Source organism: Ananas comosus, linkage group 18 (assembly GCF_001540865.1).
Source record: "Ananas comosus cultivar F153 linkage group 18, ASM154086v1, whole genome shotgun sequence".
Classification (NCBI taxonomy): Eukaryota; Viridiplantae; Streptophyta; class Magnoliopsida; order Poales; family Bromeliaceae; genus Ananas; species Ananas comosus.
The window spans coordinates 4040652-4059435 of NC_033638.1; the positions used below are offsets into that span (position 1 = coordinate 4040652).

The window sequence follows — 18784 nt, forward strand, 5'->3', positions numbered from 1 at the left end:
GTCATCATAGTCTTAATGTGTTCAAAGGCTCTTTGGGCTGATTTCGGCCACTTGAAATTATCCTTCTTCAAACATTCAGTTATAGGACTCACAACGGCACTGAAATTCTTTATGAATCTCCTATAAAAAGAAGCTAACCCATGGAAGCTTTGAATTTCTTTAATGTTTCGTGGTATGGGCCACTCCCTAATGGCCTGCACCTTTTCCAGATCGGGTTTTATGCCTTCAGCTGAAATAATGAACCCCAAAACACAACCTCATGGTGCATGAAAGAACATTTTTTCAAGTTTATAAAGAGTTGCTCCTGTTGGAGTACCTCCAAAACTTGGCGCAAGTAAACTAAGTGTTCTTCCACACTTCGGCTATAAATTAGAATATCATCGAAATAGACAACAATAAATTTGTTCAAGAAAGGTTTCAATACCTCAGTCATGATTTGCATAAATGTGCTCGGTGCATTCGAGAGTCCGAACGGCATCACTAGCCATTCATACAAGCCATCCGGTGTTTTGAATGCCGTCTTCCATTCATCACCAATCCTCAACCTGATTTGATGATACCCACTCTTCAAGTCTATCTTCGTATACACCATAGAACCAGTTAATTGATCAAGCATATCGTTCAAGCGAGGGATTGGGAATCTGTATTTTATAGTAATTTTATTAATGGCACGACTATCTACGCACATCCTCCAAGATCCATCTTTCTTTGGGGCTAGCAAAGCTGGACAAGCACATGGACTTTTGCTTTCACGCACCAAACCCTTGGCTAACAACTCCTCAACTTGTCTTTGCATCTCGGCCCGTTGTACAGGGGACAATCTATATGCTGGCAGATTTGGCAAAGAGGCACCTGGAACTAAATCGATGGCATGTTGAATGCTCCTAATTGGTGGTAAACCTTGTGGTAAGTCATCACCAACCAGATCTGAAAAATCCTTCAACAATTGCTGAATTTCAGGTTGTTGTTGTATGAATTTTGTAATCTGGTCACTTTTTACTATTTTGTTTACTAAGGCATATGCGATCCCTTCTTCTTGGCACTCGATTTCAAATTGTTCAGCAGACAAAAACCCATTAACCTTGCTGTTTTTTGAACCACCAGCAAGTTCTTTTACTTCTTCCTTTAACGGATGCAAGGTATACTTCTTGTTGCCCCTATAGAAGGAATAAGTGTTTGGCTTAGCATGGTGTTCCATGTCGTGATCATATAACCAAGGTCTTCCCACAAGTATATGACCAACATCCATAGGCACAACATCACACAAAGCTTCATCATCCAAATTACCTCCCAATGTGAACCTCACCAAACAACGAGATGTAACCGGTATTTCATTGCCTTTCTTGAGCCAACGGATCTTGTAGGGTTGAGGATGTTTTTCGACGGGCAACTTCAATTTTTCTACAGCATCTTTTGAAATAACATTCTCTCCATACTACCTCCATCAATAACTAGGTCACACACCTTCCCACCACAAAGAACACGAGTTCGAAAAATGCTACGTCGCCTCCAATCTTCTTCCTCTTCTTTAACTGCGGCTGTCATCACTCGTCGAACCACTAATGACTTCTCTTGAACTAGATGGACGTCTACTTCTTCACTGTCTTCCACATAATCATCATAAATTGGCTCCAACTCATCATATTCTTTGTCCTCTAGCTCTGCTAGGTTCACTCGTCGTTCCGGACATGCATAAGAGTTATGACCCTTGTCACCACAAGTGAAACACCGAATTTGTGAGTTGCTGCCCCCTTTAGAGGCAATGGTGCTTGAATGGTTTTGTGCACCATACCACGCTATAGTCTTTCCTTTATCATTCCGTTCAAAATTACTTGCACCTCCTCTAGGTGGTCGGTTATTCGCATAGGTTTCTCGGCTGGTTCGTTGAGATGTTTGTTCACCTTTAACATTTCGGACAGCCCCAAAGCCTCTTTGTGTTGCATCTGTTGTTCTTCCTACTAGGGGCTTTCTTGCACCATATCGCCACACTCGCTTCTCCGCTAACAAGGCACATTGTTGAGCATCTTCAAGACTGAACAAACGAACAACTCCCATCTCGTCCCTACTAGAAGGGTTTAGGCCGGCACGGTAACGAGAAGTCACTTGTTCATTTGTCTCATTCAACCCCACTCGAACGGATAAATTGTAGAACTCAGAGGTATACTCTTCTACATTCATACTCCGCTGTTTCAACAAATGGAACTTCTCATACTGCTCCATAGTATAATCAGCCGGTAAAAATTTTCTCAACTTTACTTTCATTTGTTCCTAAGTGCTGATTTTTGGCTTACCTTGTCGCGCACGTTGCTCTTCAACTCTCTTCCACCATTGAAGTGCAGTGCCCTTCAATTTAAGCTTCACGAACAATACCTTCCTATTCTCAGCCATGGGTTTCCACTCAAAATAATTCTCTATACTAGCTTTCAAATCTAGATAATCTTCTGCGTGCATCTTTCCATGGAAATCAGCAACTTCAATCTTGATTCCACCGCCATTTAGATCAAGGGCACGCAGCAATCGCTTCTCCAATCCACTTCGCACCGCATTACTTGCAGTTCCAGCATCATGAAAGGGGTTTTCAAAGTCTTCTTGATTAGTTTCATCCTCCAGACTACCTTCCGGCATGTCTACAGGGTTGTGTTCACCTTCCGGATTCTCCATACGAGCCACCACAGGTTCCAGCCGCTGCAAGGCTTGTACAGCCCGCGACAAATCTTCAATCATACGTTGCATCTGTGCCATATCCGCTTGTTGACCTTGATTTCCTCTTCCGCGTCCTCTACCACGTCCAACCATGGCTCTGATACCAAGAATGACGTAGTTTGGGAGGAAAAACAACGAACAAATAATTGGATGTAGGCTAACAAGGACTATGAATAGAGATGGAATAGTTAGGGTTATAAGAAAAACCACTAGTTTCTTAGATATATTGAAAAGATCATCAAAAAAACAGCTGTAACCTGATTTGCATCCCTTTCATATTAGGGTTACAAGGTGCCACTCAATACCCAGCCCTTGATTATAACTTATTGGCTAACTTTAAATCCTAACCATCAAACATAATAATAAGTCACATGCTAGTCACATGACAACTAACTAAATAATAAATAAAACAATTGAAAAGTAAAACATAATATTAAAGCTCCTGCGTCAACTCTGAATCTGGACACCCTAAACTTCTGGGCGCCCTAAACTGCCGAACTTCAGTTTTGGCTTATTTGAGTGCGGCGAGTCTGTTTTCGCGTCCATTTCGTGCCAAAACGACTCCGACTCGTTCTGACACTCTACAGATGTGTTGACCAGTTGTTGATACTGTAGTCATTTCGACAGCTAACCCCCCAGGGACACTACAGAGGTGTAAATGTTGGATTTTCTTTTTGTTTTTTTTATAGATAGGTGTTTCCTCTACTTCTGTGTCGTCTTTGCCTTATGATACAAACCTAAATCTTAGGAATGGTTAAATTATACATTCAGAGAGCTCAACAACATGTTAAATAAGAAGCAATGAAATAATAAGCATGAATAACATAAAATATGAAATTAGGTACCTAAAGGAAACTACACTTGGAATTGACTTACGAGAATCCAAAACCATAAAACATATAAAATCTATATGCCATTCGGCTTCTAAATTCGTGGAAAAGTTGCTCAGTTTAAATGGAGTTTTGTCGACTAAGGTTTTCAATGAAAATGGTTGCTATTGGGTATGGATGATACTGGACTTTGGAGATGATAATGAAGGGTGCAAGGTTATAGTCCTTGATGCAGTTCAGGCTTAGATTACAAGGTTTTCAAGATGAAGTATCGTTGCCGCAAGTAAACCTCACAAAGGATGAATGAGCGACTGTGGGAGAAGTGGATATCAATCCAATCATGAGGAAGATGTGAATCGAATCCAAAGAAGTGTAGAAAAGGAAGAACTCGATCAAACTAGGTCAAGAAATCAAGAGAACAAGGAAGCTAGTCATTGGCCGTGCAAGTAAACCCTAAACTTTCGAAAACTTCGTTTACTTTTCTTTTCTTATAGTGAATCAACCCCTTGGCCTAGGGTTGAGCTAGATTTAAAGAAGAAGAAGAAAAAGAAAAAGAAGAAGAAGAAGAAGAAGAAGAAAGGAGAGGCGAATGCCCAAGAAAAGTGGGGAGTGCATTTCACACAAACCCCGAATTTACGAAATCGCCGAAACAGGCTCTGAAACCTTCCCGCCACTAATCTACCATCTTCGTACTTCGAGGATGGCAGTAGCAACCAGCCAATAAGGCATGGCGGGGTTCTCAAGCTATCCACAATGCTAGAACACCAAAACCCACCAACTAACCCGCGTCCGTTTGGCGAATTTTCACCGAACGACACCATGGGACCACAATTAAAAACTCCGCAACGGCTCTCGGACCTTTGACGATCAGTCAAGACGTGACATGCTGTCCAAAGCAGTGCATAGGGTCCACGTTGCGTAAAACAAGCAAACTATACAACTACTACATTAAATGTTAATCAAACAATACATAAAATTGGGTTTCAAGCTCGTTACCCCGATTTGTGGTGTAACAGACCAAACCAGCCCATTGATTTGATTCGTCTCGATGCTACGAGACCCATGCTCGTGGTTCGGAGCGAAAACGGTGGCTGGAAGGTCGTGAATCAGCGAGAAAACCTCCAATCACTTGATCTCGGAAACGACCATGGCCTTCGTACATACCGGAGCTTCGCCGATCGCAGCGAAGGTGAGCACGGCACAACACACGGTCCCAGGAGTGCGGTGCTCACGCTCTAGAGACTTGCAGAAGTCTCAGGTGGTCAGGAACGAAGATCGGCCCCAAAGCAGCCTTTGGTAAGTGCTTGGGCCGAGCTAGGGCATTAGGCAGGGGACTACCGGCGGCACGAGCTCCGGCCACGGGGTGGTCATCGCACCCGGAGGGAGGGGTCGGGACCCCTGGCCGACAGCAGGAGGCGACGGTGCGACTGCGGCTGCAGCTGCGGCTGCGGTGGCGGAGCCCAAAATAGGGCCGTGGCTAGGGCAGAACCACGCGGTGCGGTAGCGGCTCGAGGAAGGCTGGGGCAGCGTTGGTGCCCTCTCTGGGACCGACGGCGATGATCAGAGGCGACGCGGCGCGATGGCGGCTGCCGGGAGGAGCCCTGCGGTCGCACAAGGTCTGAGGGGCTCCTCTCGGCCGCGGCGGTTTCCTGGGGCACGACGATGCCGGGGAAGCCTCGGCGAGGGTCGCCGGAGTTCGAGGGTGACGGCGGTGGTCCTAGCCGGCGGCGACGCAGGAACCGGAGGCTCGGGTCATCTCCACCCTCACAACGAATAATGAAGAGAGAGAAAGGGAGGGGGAAGGAAATGGTGGTTCTCCGGCGGACGGCGGCAACGGCAGCGGTGGCGGCGATGCTTCTCAAGAGGACCAGAAGGGGGGAAAAGGGTGGCTAGCTAATCCTCAAGTATATGTATTAATACTTGACAAATTACCCCTAAAACCCCCAAATCTTGAATTTTGTAGCTCCAAATCCCTCTCCAACAACTCTCTCGTAGAATAGTCCCCGCTCGTGGGTTTTCTCGCAAAAAAAGTGCCAAATGTGCTTAAAAAGCAAAGACGTTGTTTAAATTGCCCTATCAGCAATAAAAGATATATCTCGAAAATCGTGAATCGGACGTAAAATCCGCAAGCGCCGTTGGCTCTGTCATAGACGGACCATTGAAAATGAGTTATTGGATCACCCGAAACAGAGTCTGGTACGCGACAGAAGCTATCTACACTCAATGGCCTTTCCCGGAAATACAAGTTACTATTCACTTCAAGTGAAAAGTAATAATCGTTTAAAACCTTTATTTTAAATCATTTTTTGCTCAAATTTGATGGGCAGTTTTAAAATTAAAATATACATGATAACATTTACAAAGATGACAAATTTACATAGGAAAAAATCTCAGTCCTCACAACGAATTTATGAATTTATAATGAAGACAAATGCCTTGGCAATGATGTCTTTTTTTTTCTTTGCCAATACAACGTCTTGGAGTGAGTCCAGTCCTGAAGTGAGTTCGATTCAAGAGTGAGTCCTGATTATCTTATCTTTTTCTTTTCATCTTTTTTTATTTTTCTATTCTCTTTAATTTTTGTTTTTTTTTAATTACGAAAATTTCTAAAAAAGTATTTAAAAAACTTTCAAATTTTTAAGAAGTTTTCAAAATTATAAATTATATTTTGGAGCCCTCTAAAAACGTAGGACCCTATATTCTGTCCTACATCAACTTGCCATGAACTCATCATCATTTCGCTTCATCTTTCTTCAGCCATTTAGATCCACAATACTTTTCATGATCGAGACATCGAGTGACATTGAAAATGGAGCTCAAAGAAAGATGGAAAAAAATAGAAATAGATAGAAGATTTTCTTCTTGAATGTGTGCTATCCAAAGAGTACTGGACATGTATATAGATAATGAAGACTTTGATGGCTCTACTACACTCCAACAGAGAAATAGTAATGACTATTTGACCACATGAAAGTCACCTAACGACCATTTATTTTGGAAACTTTTCAATTTTTCAATCCTGTGATAAATACAGTGTAATTTTCAAAAGGCAATACAAACTGCAAACAACAGAATAATCTTTTTTTTCATATTCCAGTTTTGCAACAGGCTTTTTCCAGTGTAATTTTAAACTCTGGATTAGATGCCAATGGTTGCCAAACAAGCCTTTCGCTTCATTCTTTAATAATTGGTCATTCTTTAGCTTGTTTTGGGCTTGGGTCTCAATGGATCTTTTAGAAATGGGTCTGCCAAAAAGATTCTAGCGGGACATGCCTGATGCCATGCCTGCCCAACCTTCTTTTCTAATTTGGGATGACGTGTAGAGGACACTTGTCGTTCACGCATTCGCTATGTGTCCCATGTCAGACGAGCACTCGGAAACGGCCCGCGTTACCTAGGCTGGTTGTCTAAAATCTACCCTCTAAATATTGATGTCAATTCCTAATTAAGAAAAGCTAAATAAGAGATGGACTGGCCAAAGCCAGAAGATTAATGTGTTAACTACACTGATGTTCCCCAAACTTTCTCAGAACTTATAATTTGGTCCCTATTCTTTGAAGTGGATAAGAAACACTCTGACCTTTGATTAGTTTTTGAGTAAACCCGTTACATCCATCTCTTGTTGAGTAGAAATATGAGCTGACAATGGCTTACATGGCAGCCACTTCAGCTAAAATTGACCGAAGACAAAACTGACACGGTAGCTATATCAGTTTAGATTCACTGGTGGCGTAGTTAGTAGTTGGGCAACCATATTAGCTTTGTCGCTACTCTATCGGAGATGACAAAGAGGATTTTAAACACGTACATAAGTTCCGGATGTCAATTATCCACTTTAAGAGGACAAACTAAAACTTTAAGAAAGTTTGGTAATGGCAATTTACCAGGCGACTATTGTAAATTGTTTTTTCTATACGGGCTTATAGAATCCATGAGCTAAAAACTACCCTCTAGAGTCTAGACAGTTCTTCTGTTGAAGTAGCAATTAGATGAGCCAAAGTGCCAATTCTCCCATGTCCTAATAAGTGGAAAGTTTGTTGTTGGCCAATGGCCAAGCTATCTCATAATGATTAGGTGACAAGATGGTGCTTATGTTGGTGTATATACAGTTCACAACTTCACATGAAACAAATGTATAGAAATGTAATGTAAATAGAACAATGTATAGAAAAACGAGAGAACAATAATTTATATTGACTTTCCATCAGTGAGGATTTTTAAACAACGTGAGAATAGCATGGAAATCTTTATACTCTTAAGGCAAGGTTTAAAGTGCTGCCCCGTGCCGTTCGGCACGAGGCGGCACGTACCATGCTACCAAGAAGGTGGCACAGTACGGGGGGGTCTCAGACCCCTCTCTGTGCCACGGCACAGACCTACGTATCGTGTGAGACAGAGCGATATGCAGGTCCGTACCACGGCATTGTGCCGTACTGGCACACTTTTTTTTTTTTTTTTTTTTTTTTTTTTTTTTTTTTTTTTTTTTTTTTTNTGTTGGTGTATATACAGTTCACAACTTCACATGAAACAAATGTATAGAAATGTAATGTAAATAGAACAATGTATAGAAAAACGAGAGAACAATAATTTATATTGACTTTCCATCAGTGAGGATTTTTAAACAACGTGAGAATAGCATGGAAATCTTTATACTCTTAAGGCAAGGTTTAAAGTGCTGCCCCGTGCCGTTCGGCACGAGGCGGCACGTACCATGCTACCAAGAAGGTGGCACAGTACGGGGGGGTCTCAGACCCCTCTCTGTGCCACGGCACAGACCTGTGCGGCGGTACCCTCGCAGGTATCGCACGATACCCACCACGGCACTGTGCCGTACTGGCACACTTTTTTTTTTTTTTTTGCTTTTTGCTTTTTTTTTTCTTTTTGTTTTGTTCTTTGGGATACCAAGAAACATCCCACACCTCCCAAAGACATTGCAAATCAAAGATCTATTTCTTAGATAAGTCAAAAATTATAATTTAGTTTTTTTGTTTATCAATATATGGGCAAATTTTTAATTTACATATTCGATCCATACCGTAGGGGGCCCGCACCCCCGAGCCCGCAACCCATCACTGAAATCCATTTTTTTTTATAAATTATTTTATCAAAATTTGTCGCACAGTGAAATTTTTGGCGAAGTAAAGGAACAAAATTGAACTCAATAAACAAATTTTGAGGCACATCAAACATAACAATTTATTTTTGCATTAGAAGATTAAAAATACTGAGAAAATTAAAAGCTAAATTAAATCAATTGTTACTTAAATTTATTTAATTTATTTTTCATATAATTTATTGCTTAATTTTTTGATAGATCTAATAATTTTTTGAAAAATTAATTAAAAAATAATTTTTAAAATAATTTTAAAAATTATTTTTTTTGTATTTTATAAAAAAATGTAATATGGTCAAAAGAAAGAAAGAAAGAAAGAAAGAAGTCTTTGTATTTTTTAAATTCTTGCCTGTAAAAATTTTATTCTATATCAGGTGTAGTTATATTTTACATACAACAAAGTTTATAAGTATGTTGATTGATGAGTATAGTAAGTTATACATAGCAAATATTCATAATTATTTGATTAAATCTTTCAAAATAATATTATAAAAATTTATTAAAACCAAAAAAACTAAAATAAGTCCGTACCAAAGCGTGCCAATAGGAGGTTATACGTATCCATCGGCATGCAAGTGTACGATGTGTCTGCACGGAAGTGTGCCGGTGCCGTACGGTGCCAGGTAGACAGCGGCACGCCCTCGTGCCACAGTACTTTAAACCTTACTCTAAGGCATTGTTTGGTTGAGGAATAAAGTGGGAATTGACCACCTTGTCCCTCAAATTCATCCAAACACTAGAGAGAGGAATGGGTTTATTTAATCCCTCTCTTAACGGGTTGTTCTAGAATAGCCCGTTAAGAGGGAGGATTTGTTGTTCCACCTTTTTGGTGGAATAATAATTTTTTCTCTTTATACCTCTACTAATTTAAGAATAAAATATTATTAATTAATTATATATATATATATTATTTTATTAATTAATTAGCTAAATTAATAATTAACTAATTTAATAATAAAATATTAGGTAAATTAATAACTATTTAGTGTGTTTATGTAATAACTAATATCCATATTGATTAATCAATTAATATTTTGACCAATATAACTAATTAAATAGAAGTTGTCACGCCCCGAACTTCAGTGGAGGCTCGCCGGACGCGTGCACAGACCTGCCGTGTACACCACCACCTCCAGTATACACTAGGTGTCTACAACTAACATAAAGAAAAGCATAAACCTTTCCTAACAGGATAATCAGAGCAGGTACATAAATACATAAGATTAAACTATAAACATCTCCAAAACTATAGTTTAGAGTATGAAGCACACAGTACATTCTAAGTAGTTCCAGAATACATCTTTGAACTAAACTAAAATAAGCTTGCATGGGTTCATCTATCCACGCATCGAGGAGACTCTAGCTAGTCGATGACCCCTTGCCACGAACCCTAGCTTTTCTCGCTGTGCAAGGCTCTGCGTAAAAACAGCCAACAAATAGGTGTGAGAACTATTAAACAATAGTTCCCAGTGGGTAAGCCGCCGAGAGTGGCGAAATACACTACCAGGTCAACTGAGGCATGGGTAAGGCATGGGTAAACTACAAGTAGGAAAATGTAAGTGCAACAGATAGATGAAATGAATCAACTCTAAACATGCCTCAACAAGATATGTTCTCTAACATGTCTTATATACTATTCATCACATATACATGTTCTGTATTTCATGCTAGTTACAAGTTGTCCATATTTACGCTATGTGTCATATTCAAGAAGAATTTCATTGTTATAGTTTAACTAGCTAATGATATCATGTAGCTATCTTCCTACACTAACAGGAGTGTAATCATACAGGCAAGGTTTTAAGTGTCCGTCGGCACGGGCTGTATCCACCGTGCTGTACCGTGCCAACAAGATACCGGCACAATACAGAGCCCGCGCCGATGGCACGGCTCAAAACTCTCTATTCTTTAAATTAGTAAATAATTTTCTCAATAAAGTTGAAAAGATGTGATAAAAAGACATAATAAATAGTTAGAATATTTTGTTGCTAAAGAAAATAAATATTTCATGCTATTATGTGTCGGCACATAAGAATTTTTTGACCGGCACGTATCGGCACGGCTCGGCACGCACCGTACCGTACCGTGCCAGCAAGTTTCCGGCACGACCCCGTGCCACGGCACTTAAATCCTTGCATACAGGTAATGTCATTACATCTAATGACTAACAGGAATTTCAACCGTCTAGTATGTTCATTACTAGGTATCTCAACTAGTGACATAAAGTACATTTACTAATATGTCCATCTAAGGTTAAATTTATTTACATTAACCCAATTAACAAGAGACTTACACGTGATAAAGTCCTAGTTCGTGCCGTACCTAATGGCCCCGTGGAAGTCAACACTACCCACGGCAATCCACTTCGGCGCCCAGTCCCGCATGGGCGATCTGTTGTCGCAAGGCTAACTCCGGAGTGCCGGCTTGTGGGGAGCGACCCTCACAAGTATGTGTGAATGAGCACAATGGCAAGCAAGTATGATCCACAATACAAAGCTCTCAATCGTCATGTCTCAAACATGGAATCTCAACTCCGACACAAAGTCGGCAATTAACATAAAAGTCATATTTCACTTTCAACTACTTGGTGACATATTTCTACCAATAGATAATATGACTTAAGCATACAAATAATTTACATCAAGTTGATGTTTCTAACGAACTACACCCGCATATTCACATATAGTCCAGTCACTACTCCCTATAACATAAGGAAGGTGGTTACTAGGTCATACTCAATGATCTACTATGGTAATCTCAAAATCATGGCATAGGTCATGTAGTCTACATAGGCCTCTACTACATGGAGTATACAAACATTATGCAATTATTTCTATTTGACTATACAAGTATGTCATCTCACGACCCATAGGTCGGAGTCTATATCATAATGTCCAGTTCTAGTTATTTAGCTAGGCCAATACAATAACATGAAGTTCATACTAGCTCTAACATGTGAATGCTATAACCAACTTGTCCACACAAGTATGCGAAATATCATATAAAGTATTCTATACATGATCTCTAACCAATTCATTACACGGTCTGAAAGTATAACTTTGCTATAGGTGATATGCACAAAAGTTCTGTCGTCATGTCTACAACATGGAATACATGATTTAACTCAAGGGTTAAAACCATATTACATCCTTCACTTAGTTGTTCACCTAAACTAAGTGCCATATTCATAGCTCTACATACATTCACTATTGCATGATGTCATAGCTACCTTGTCTACACAAGTATGCTAATAACATGTAATGCATGCTAAATGTGCAAGTGATCTATGCATGCTAAGCAATTTCATAATCCTTCCTACTACATAGAGGTTTCTTTTTATCTGACATAATATGCATATTTTATGCATGCACCAATTCATTCAAACATATATTCACATGAACATGTAAGAATTCCAATTTCATAATGTCAAAGAAGATATAGAGGGAATTCACCTATTTCGGTAAAGTCAAACGCACCGAGAGTTCGTCGTCTCCTTCGATCACACGGGTGAAGATGCCCGGTAACCTCCCAGCAACCTATCGACAAGTCTAACTTGATTAGGAGCTTCTACTAAGCACTCTATAAGGCACCTTAAGAATTCACTTAATATAGGTAGGATCATACCTTGTATCTAGAACAAGCTTAATCCACTCCCCACCTCAGGTTGGCTATCTCAAATCCAACCTAAAAGGAAGTCAATTACACAGCCAAAAGAGTTCAACAACACCATCCGTGAGTCTACTCAAAGCTTAACTCTAAATCAACTAGAACATACTTTGGGTAGCAACCAAGGAGCTAACCTTTCCAAAACTCCAAGCCAAGCTCACTCTTGAGCTAAGATTGGAAACTCTCTCTCTGTAGCATCTCCTTCCTTCCTTCCACAGCTTCTCCAAAGCCCTCAAACCAGCAAGCATGAAGAGGAGAAAAGAAAGGAAATTAATTCCATCAACATCTTCTCAAAAATTGGAAGAAATCTTAGAGAGAGAAAGAGGAAACCTTACCCTGTTTTCATCCAGGCTAAAGCACAGGGGAAACCAGCTAGGGGTCGGTTTGGCTTTTAAGGATAAGCACAACAGCCAAAATTACCAAAAAACTCCTTACCAACTCATTCTGCCGCATTGAGTACCGGTACTTTGGTTGAGGTACTGGTACCTGGCAAGAAAACAGCTAAAAACCCGGGCTCTGCTCAGCTGGGTTTTATGCAGTGTACCGGTACTAGCTCAATGCAGTACTGGTACCCAGCACCAAACTCTCAAACCCGAGAGTTACGCAATCTGGCCATCCTGTGGAGTACCGATATCCCACTCAAGTACCGATACTTAACACTCAAAACCTGAATTTTCAGGTTTTAGTGTCGATAACCCATCCAAACACTTAAAACACAAAAGTTAAAGGCCAGCACGCTCCCGACAGCACTCAAAACAGCTAGAATAGTGTCAGTTACCATTCTTACACTGAAACCTTACTATTTGCTAAAGTTCAGTGTACTGCTTAATTAATTTCTTATTTTATTAATATATTAATTTATCAGCTTAATTTGTTAACTTATCAAATTATTTATAGTTAGTCAATTTATTAATTAACAGTACTCATTTGTAATTAATTAATGATTAATTAATGTCCTAATTAATTTTTTAATTAACATTTATGACTATCTAATAATATTCATGATAAATAAATAAATTAATTTATTAAATATCATTCACTTAATATTTTGATGTTAATTAATTGTATACAATATTATTATTTAACTAGTATAATTACTCTTATTCCTATTATTCCTATCTAACTATCCAAACACCATTTTTCTAATTCTTAAAAATAACCCACTTTTTATCCAAACGTAAAATTGGTCTTATTCCCATTTATCCCCGAAGTTGTACCTATCCCAGAAATAAAAAAAAAAATATTCCCGAACCAAACGATACCTAAGAACATCCAGTAATCTTGTGTAGAAGGTTTATTGTCATAAAAGTTTACTAGTTTGTACATTTAGTTTAACTCTCCACATATTACAATGTACAACATTTGATGTTTATGCTATTATTCGTGGTCGTAAAACAACCATAAAAACGTCGAATTGAAAATTTTCTCACAATACCGACCGTCCCTAGAGCAAGTGGTAAAAGGCTTGGTGGTTGGTACCTGAGGTCCCAAGTTCGAATCCTAGTTGATTCACATTTCCAGCTAAGTTAATTTCTAAATGAAATAAACGAAGCGGGTAGCGTGCTACCTATCTCTCTCAAAAAAAAAAAAAAAAAAAAAAATCTCACAATTTCCGAGTTCAGTGAATTGAAGTTGTCATGAATTGACACCATGTTAAATTGGTCCATACTAATGGGATGGGTCTAGGCCAGGTTTATGCTATGTGCCTTCTTGGCCTATATCAAGAGTTTGTGGCCTATATCTAGAGTTAGTGGTCATAAACCTGACCCTAGCCTGTGATAATCAAAAGCCTTGGTGAGCTGGGACTGAATAATGGTCAGTTTGCTTATCTATTTTCCTTTCGATTTGAAGGGAACATGCTCTGTGCCCTTTGATCATTTTTGCTTTCCTTAGTAGGGCAATACTCCATGTAATGGCAAATAACAGAACTGCAACCACTAATACAAGAAACGGATTCCATGCTTGTGTGATAGGAGCAACAAAACTTTCTTAACATGAATTGCAATGTACATATTGTCATAGATGAACCCCCTTTCCCGATAGGAGCAACAAAACTTTCTTAGCACGAATTGCAACGTACGTCTTGTTATAGAAACCCCCTTCCTGTGGGCCGTGAGCTGGCCCTGATCTATGAAGTCTTGCATGGCATTATATATAAATGGCGTCAATAGTTATNTTTTTTTTTGAGAGATAGATAGCACGCTACCCGCTTTGTTTATTTCATTTAGAAATAAACTTAGCTGAAAATGTGAATCAACTAGGATTCGAACTTGGGTCTCGGGTACCAACCACCGAGCCCTTTGTCACTTGCTCTAGGGACGGTCGGTATGATAAAATTGATTTTACGGTTCATAGTTCTCAATAAAGAGGATCTGAAAGTTGTATTTCAAGATTTAACTAGCTGTATAAATTCAATATGGAAATGAAAATCGTAATTCTATTTAATTGGCCATTAGCTTGTTAGCACGATCAAATCGGAAAAAGGCTGTTTGGAGTCGTTAATCATCAGGCTTATTTGAAAGAGCTAACGTGGTTCTCTCGTACTGGTCTGTGTTTATGAGATGATATCTAAGTAGACTCTTGTTGATGGTTATGCATTTGGACTTCTTTTTGGTTGTTGAGTCCCACTTCTTGTGTTCTCTTCATCATGTAGGTTTCCTTATTGGTCTTTTTCATCACAATGCAGTCTCACCCGAGTAGGAAATTAGTAAATATCTATACCAAAAAAAAAAATTGTAGTAGTTACTTTTTCACCCACAGTTTCATGCAAGGTTTTAAGTGCTTATTCACCGTGCCGTACTGTGCCAACAAAATACCGACACGATATAGATCCTGTGCCAAAGGCACAGTTCAAAACCCTCTATTTTTTTAATTAGTAAGTAATTTTCTCAATAAAGTTCAAAAGATGTGATAAAAAGATATAATAAATAGTTAGAATATTTTGTTGTTAAAGAAAATAAATATTTCATGTTATTATGTGTCGGCACACAAGAATTTTTTTGACCGGCACGCATCGGCACGGCTAGGCACGCACTGTGCCATACCTTGCCGGCAAGTTTCTAGCACGACCCTGTACCACGACACTTAAATCCTTAGTTTCATGGATTTAAAATCTGTCCATGCGGGCGGAGAAGCAGCAGTTTGTGTTATTATTTGCTTTTCTTAAACATTATTTGGTGCAGTTGATTTCATTGCCTTTCTTATAGCCCTAGTGTGCTACGCAGCCTACGCTTATAGCTATATCGCTAAAATATACATATCTTTTCATTGCTTCGCTATTTAGCCGAAGCACGTCTTGAGCTGCCCATAATTCTTCTATTTATAATTTATGTAAACCAAATTAATGCTAAAATGTATTTGACTAGTCATGTTGTGGGTATACAAATGGCAATTCTCTCGTTTGATTTGAGTGCTTGTAGTTACAATCTTAGCAATCGTCTTGATGCTGTCATTTTTTATTATTTATCGTGGAGTTATATTTCCGTTAAATTAACTGAATGGTTAAACCAAACACCCATTGAATCCAGTTTTATTAATCATTGGAATGAATAGGTAGTTTTTCATGCAAAACCAAGTATAGAAATGACAGCAACAACAGTTTCGCCTTGTGGAAGTACAATGAATAAACAAGAGAATTTCATATTTTAAGCAATCGTCTGAGCAATACAGAGTTTTTTTTTTCTTGGTTTTCCAACCTTGACATTCTTCTTTCTTACACTCCAAAATCTCGCTTAATGATGAGCTATGCAGTCAAATTTCTTCAGGATAAAAGCTTCTGTGGACTTTCAATTGTTGTTAATGCTGCAGCTATGTTTGAATGATCCACGATCCCTCAGCCTCTCGTAATAAATGAGCTTGATAGCTCCTAACTCTATTACATGGGTGAATCAAAGTTCACAAAACAAAGCATGATTGCTGATTGTATGGTTTTTTGGTATTTTTTTTCCTTTTTTTTTAAAAAAAAGTTGGCACGAGGCGTTGAAGATCTTTTCTTATATATATTGGATATTCCAACAAAAACATTGTGGATCTATCCTTGCTAAATTTCGTCAACCACCTCAAACTGCTCTAACATCATGGAAATTGGAATGCGCAATCGCATTTGAAACCCTTACTGGGTAGATCTCTGCTGATCATATTTTTGTTTCCTTCCTCAGACTATTTGTTTCTACATACCTTTTATCCTCCTTAGAGAATTATGCCGAGCAATAGATTTTTTATCCTTTGTTGTTTAACCTATATTTTTCTCTTTAATAATGCCATAATGATCTACTGATTAGTCACATGATGGCTGATGTAGGGGCATGTCAAATTTGGCGCTCGAAGGGGGAGAGCGGTGATTATGTTGGCACATTCCGTTAATTTCTTCCCTTATGCCTTTTTTTTCTTTTTTTTTTCTTTTGGGGTCCCGCCTTTTCTTTCATTGTGCCTTGCATCAGTATATCTTGAACATGATCATGCTATCGGGACAATAAGAAAGAGACTGAAGCAAGCAAACTGTTCCAAAGAAAGGTTACAGAGTCTCAGACAGAACATTGCTTCTACTTAGGATTGAAAGGGAGATAGGTGATTCATGGTATAAACACGAATAAGTAGGAGATCAAAGGTGTAAATTATTATCTGCTATGTTTCTATTCTATAGTCATTTCCGCTTTCAGACTCTTGTTTGCATGTCGTGCTACATGGCCGCGTGCGTACGGAATAAATGATTCCAACGGGCAAAGATCTTTTCAAAAAGTTGTAGTGGACCTGTGCTTAAGCAGATGAGATTGGTCCAGCGATCGACCTTTCAGATCCAATCTTGCGCCGTGTTTTGGAATCTGCAAAGGCACAGTCGTTAACAAAACCTCAATTAAGTGGTCCCTGACAGGCTGTGTAGCTGTCATAACTCCGTTCCATTGATTGCGCAAGTGCTGCCCCTTTTGAATGGCAGGTTATCTCATTTGTTAGGTGTGTGTGTGTGTGATATGTTCTCTATGCAGTGTTAAGCACCACAGTTTTGAAGAGCTTTTGTACAACAAGAATCAGCACCATGGTGTTTGTCAAACACTAATAAAGGGTAAAATGTATGGACAGTCCCTGTACCATCCTGAAATTATTTATCGGGATACTACAGGGGCTGTCTGTACATTTTAGTCAACACAAATTCTAGAAATTAAATTGTGGAGAAAAAAAAAAAGAAATTATAGTGAAATTGATTGCAAATGAGGCTAAATTAGAAACAAATATTGGAAAAAAAAAACTCCGAATAATTTTCTTGAAACTCATTCTCTCTGTGTTATCCTGAATTTGAGGCTTTCTGCACCAAAAACAAACTCTTGAATGAAGGTATTGGTGCAAGGACAATATGCTACTACTTAAATATGAAATGAAAAAAAAGTGAGCGAAAGATCGCACCGAATCGAAGGTAAATTGAATTTCTAGCCTAAGAAAAAAAAATCATTTGCAGCTGCAGCTGTACTGTACACTAAGGGGGGGGGGGGTTTCTTCGTTCTTTTTGTTTTGGAGTGACTCTCCAACTTGTTACTGTTGATATTCAGATGAGTGTGGCCTCGTGAAATCTAGCACAGTGAAAAAAAGGACCAAACGAAACAAGCCATTAAACATTGTGCCCATTAAACAGGTCCAAAACAGGAACAAGAACACAAGATAGCACACCTGTTGTTGCAGCTCTGCAGGTAGGGGAATGTGTTATTCCCTGAGCAAATAATGGGGGCCCTTTTGATTCCATTTGGGACAGAGGGAACCTACAATTATTGCTGTAAGAGTTTGGATTGGTCTTTGGCTGATGCTGATGAATGTGGCTTCATTTCTAAGTAACAGAAAATGACAACAACGGGTTCGTCGTCATTTATGTTGGGTGGGTCCCCCGCAAAGTGTCTTCCTCTCTATAAGTTAATTAGTATGTTTGACAAATTTATATAGTACTTTAGACTGCAGGTATGAACCAATCAAAATTCTTTACGTTATATATGTCTGTACATCTGCAATCTATGAGAAGGTAATACTTGAGGGGCTTCTCAGTAACGCTTAAAAGAATAGCATCTCTCAATCTGTAAAGACATGTTACCGTATTAGAGTTTTATCAGATGTGTATTCTGTAAATTAGGATTTGACAAAATAAGGATATGGCACGAGTCCTTTAGCGACCCTTGCGGAGGCAAGCAAGCTCAGCGAGACAACAGGCATGAGTCTTTTTCAATGCCTATTGTCTCGCTCCTTAGTTCCTATCTGCTCTAGCCGCTCGCTGTAATAGCTTTCATGCATCTTGGATGGCTCACGCCTCCTACTCCGGGTATTTTCCCTCAGCTAGAGGTTGCTCGGTGGTCGATCGACCTGCTGCATGCGTACATGGGTGCATGCGTAAGGACATGGTGAGTGACTCGACTCATACTGCGGTAACCATAGTAAACGCCTCCTTGTCCCGAAATGGACGTCCGATTTAAATGACCAGGTACAACATCGCACTTGG

The 18784-nt window shown here is 39.3% G+C and overlaps 1 protein-coding gene and 2 long non-coding RNA genes across 3 annotated transcripts in view; 1 reads left to right on the plus strand and 2 right to left on the minus strand.

The window, feature by feature from the left end:
- Positions 1–16975, plus strand: part of LOC109723748 (uncharacterized protein At5g19025-like) — a 28588-nt gene extending 11613 nt beyond the window's left edge. The window contains exon 2 of the mRNA XM_020252224.1: positions 16613–16975. Within this exon, the coding sequence (XP_020107813.1) occupies positions 16613–16652 (40 nt within the window). The 3' untranslated portion in view covers positions 16653–16975. The remainder of the gene's footprint in view (positions 1–16612) is intronic.
- LOC109723750 lies at positions 12121–13047 on the minus strand. Its single transcript, XR_002219742.1, has 3 exons — positions 12447–13047; positions 12271–12330; positions 12121–12182 (listed from the first exon to the last, which is right to left on the minus strand). It is a non-coding gene; the product is annotated as an uncharacterized LOC109723750 (long non-coding RNA).
- On the minus strand, positions 17488–18065 carry LOC109723749. Its single transcript, XR_002219741.1, has 2 exons — positions 17971–18065; positions 17488–17873 (listed from the first exon to the last, which is right to left on the minus strand). It is a non-coding gene; the product is annotated as an uncharacterized LOC109723749 (long non-coding RNA).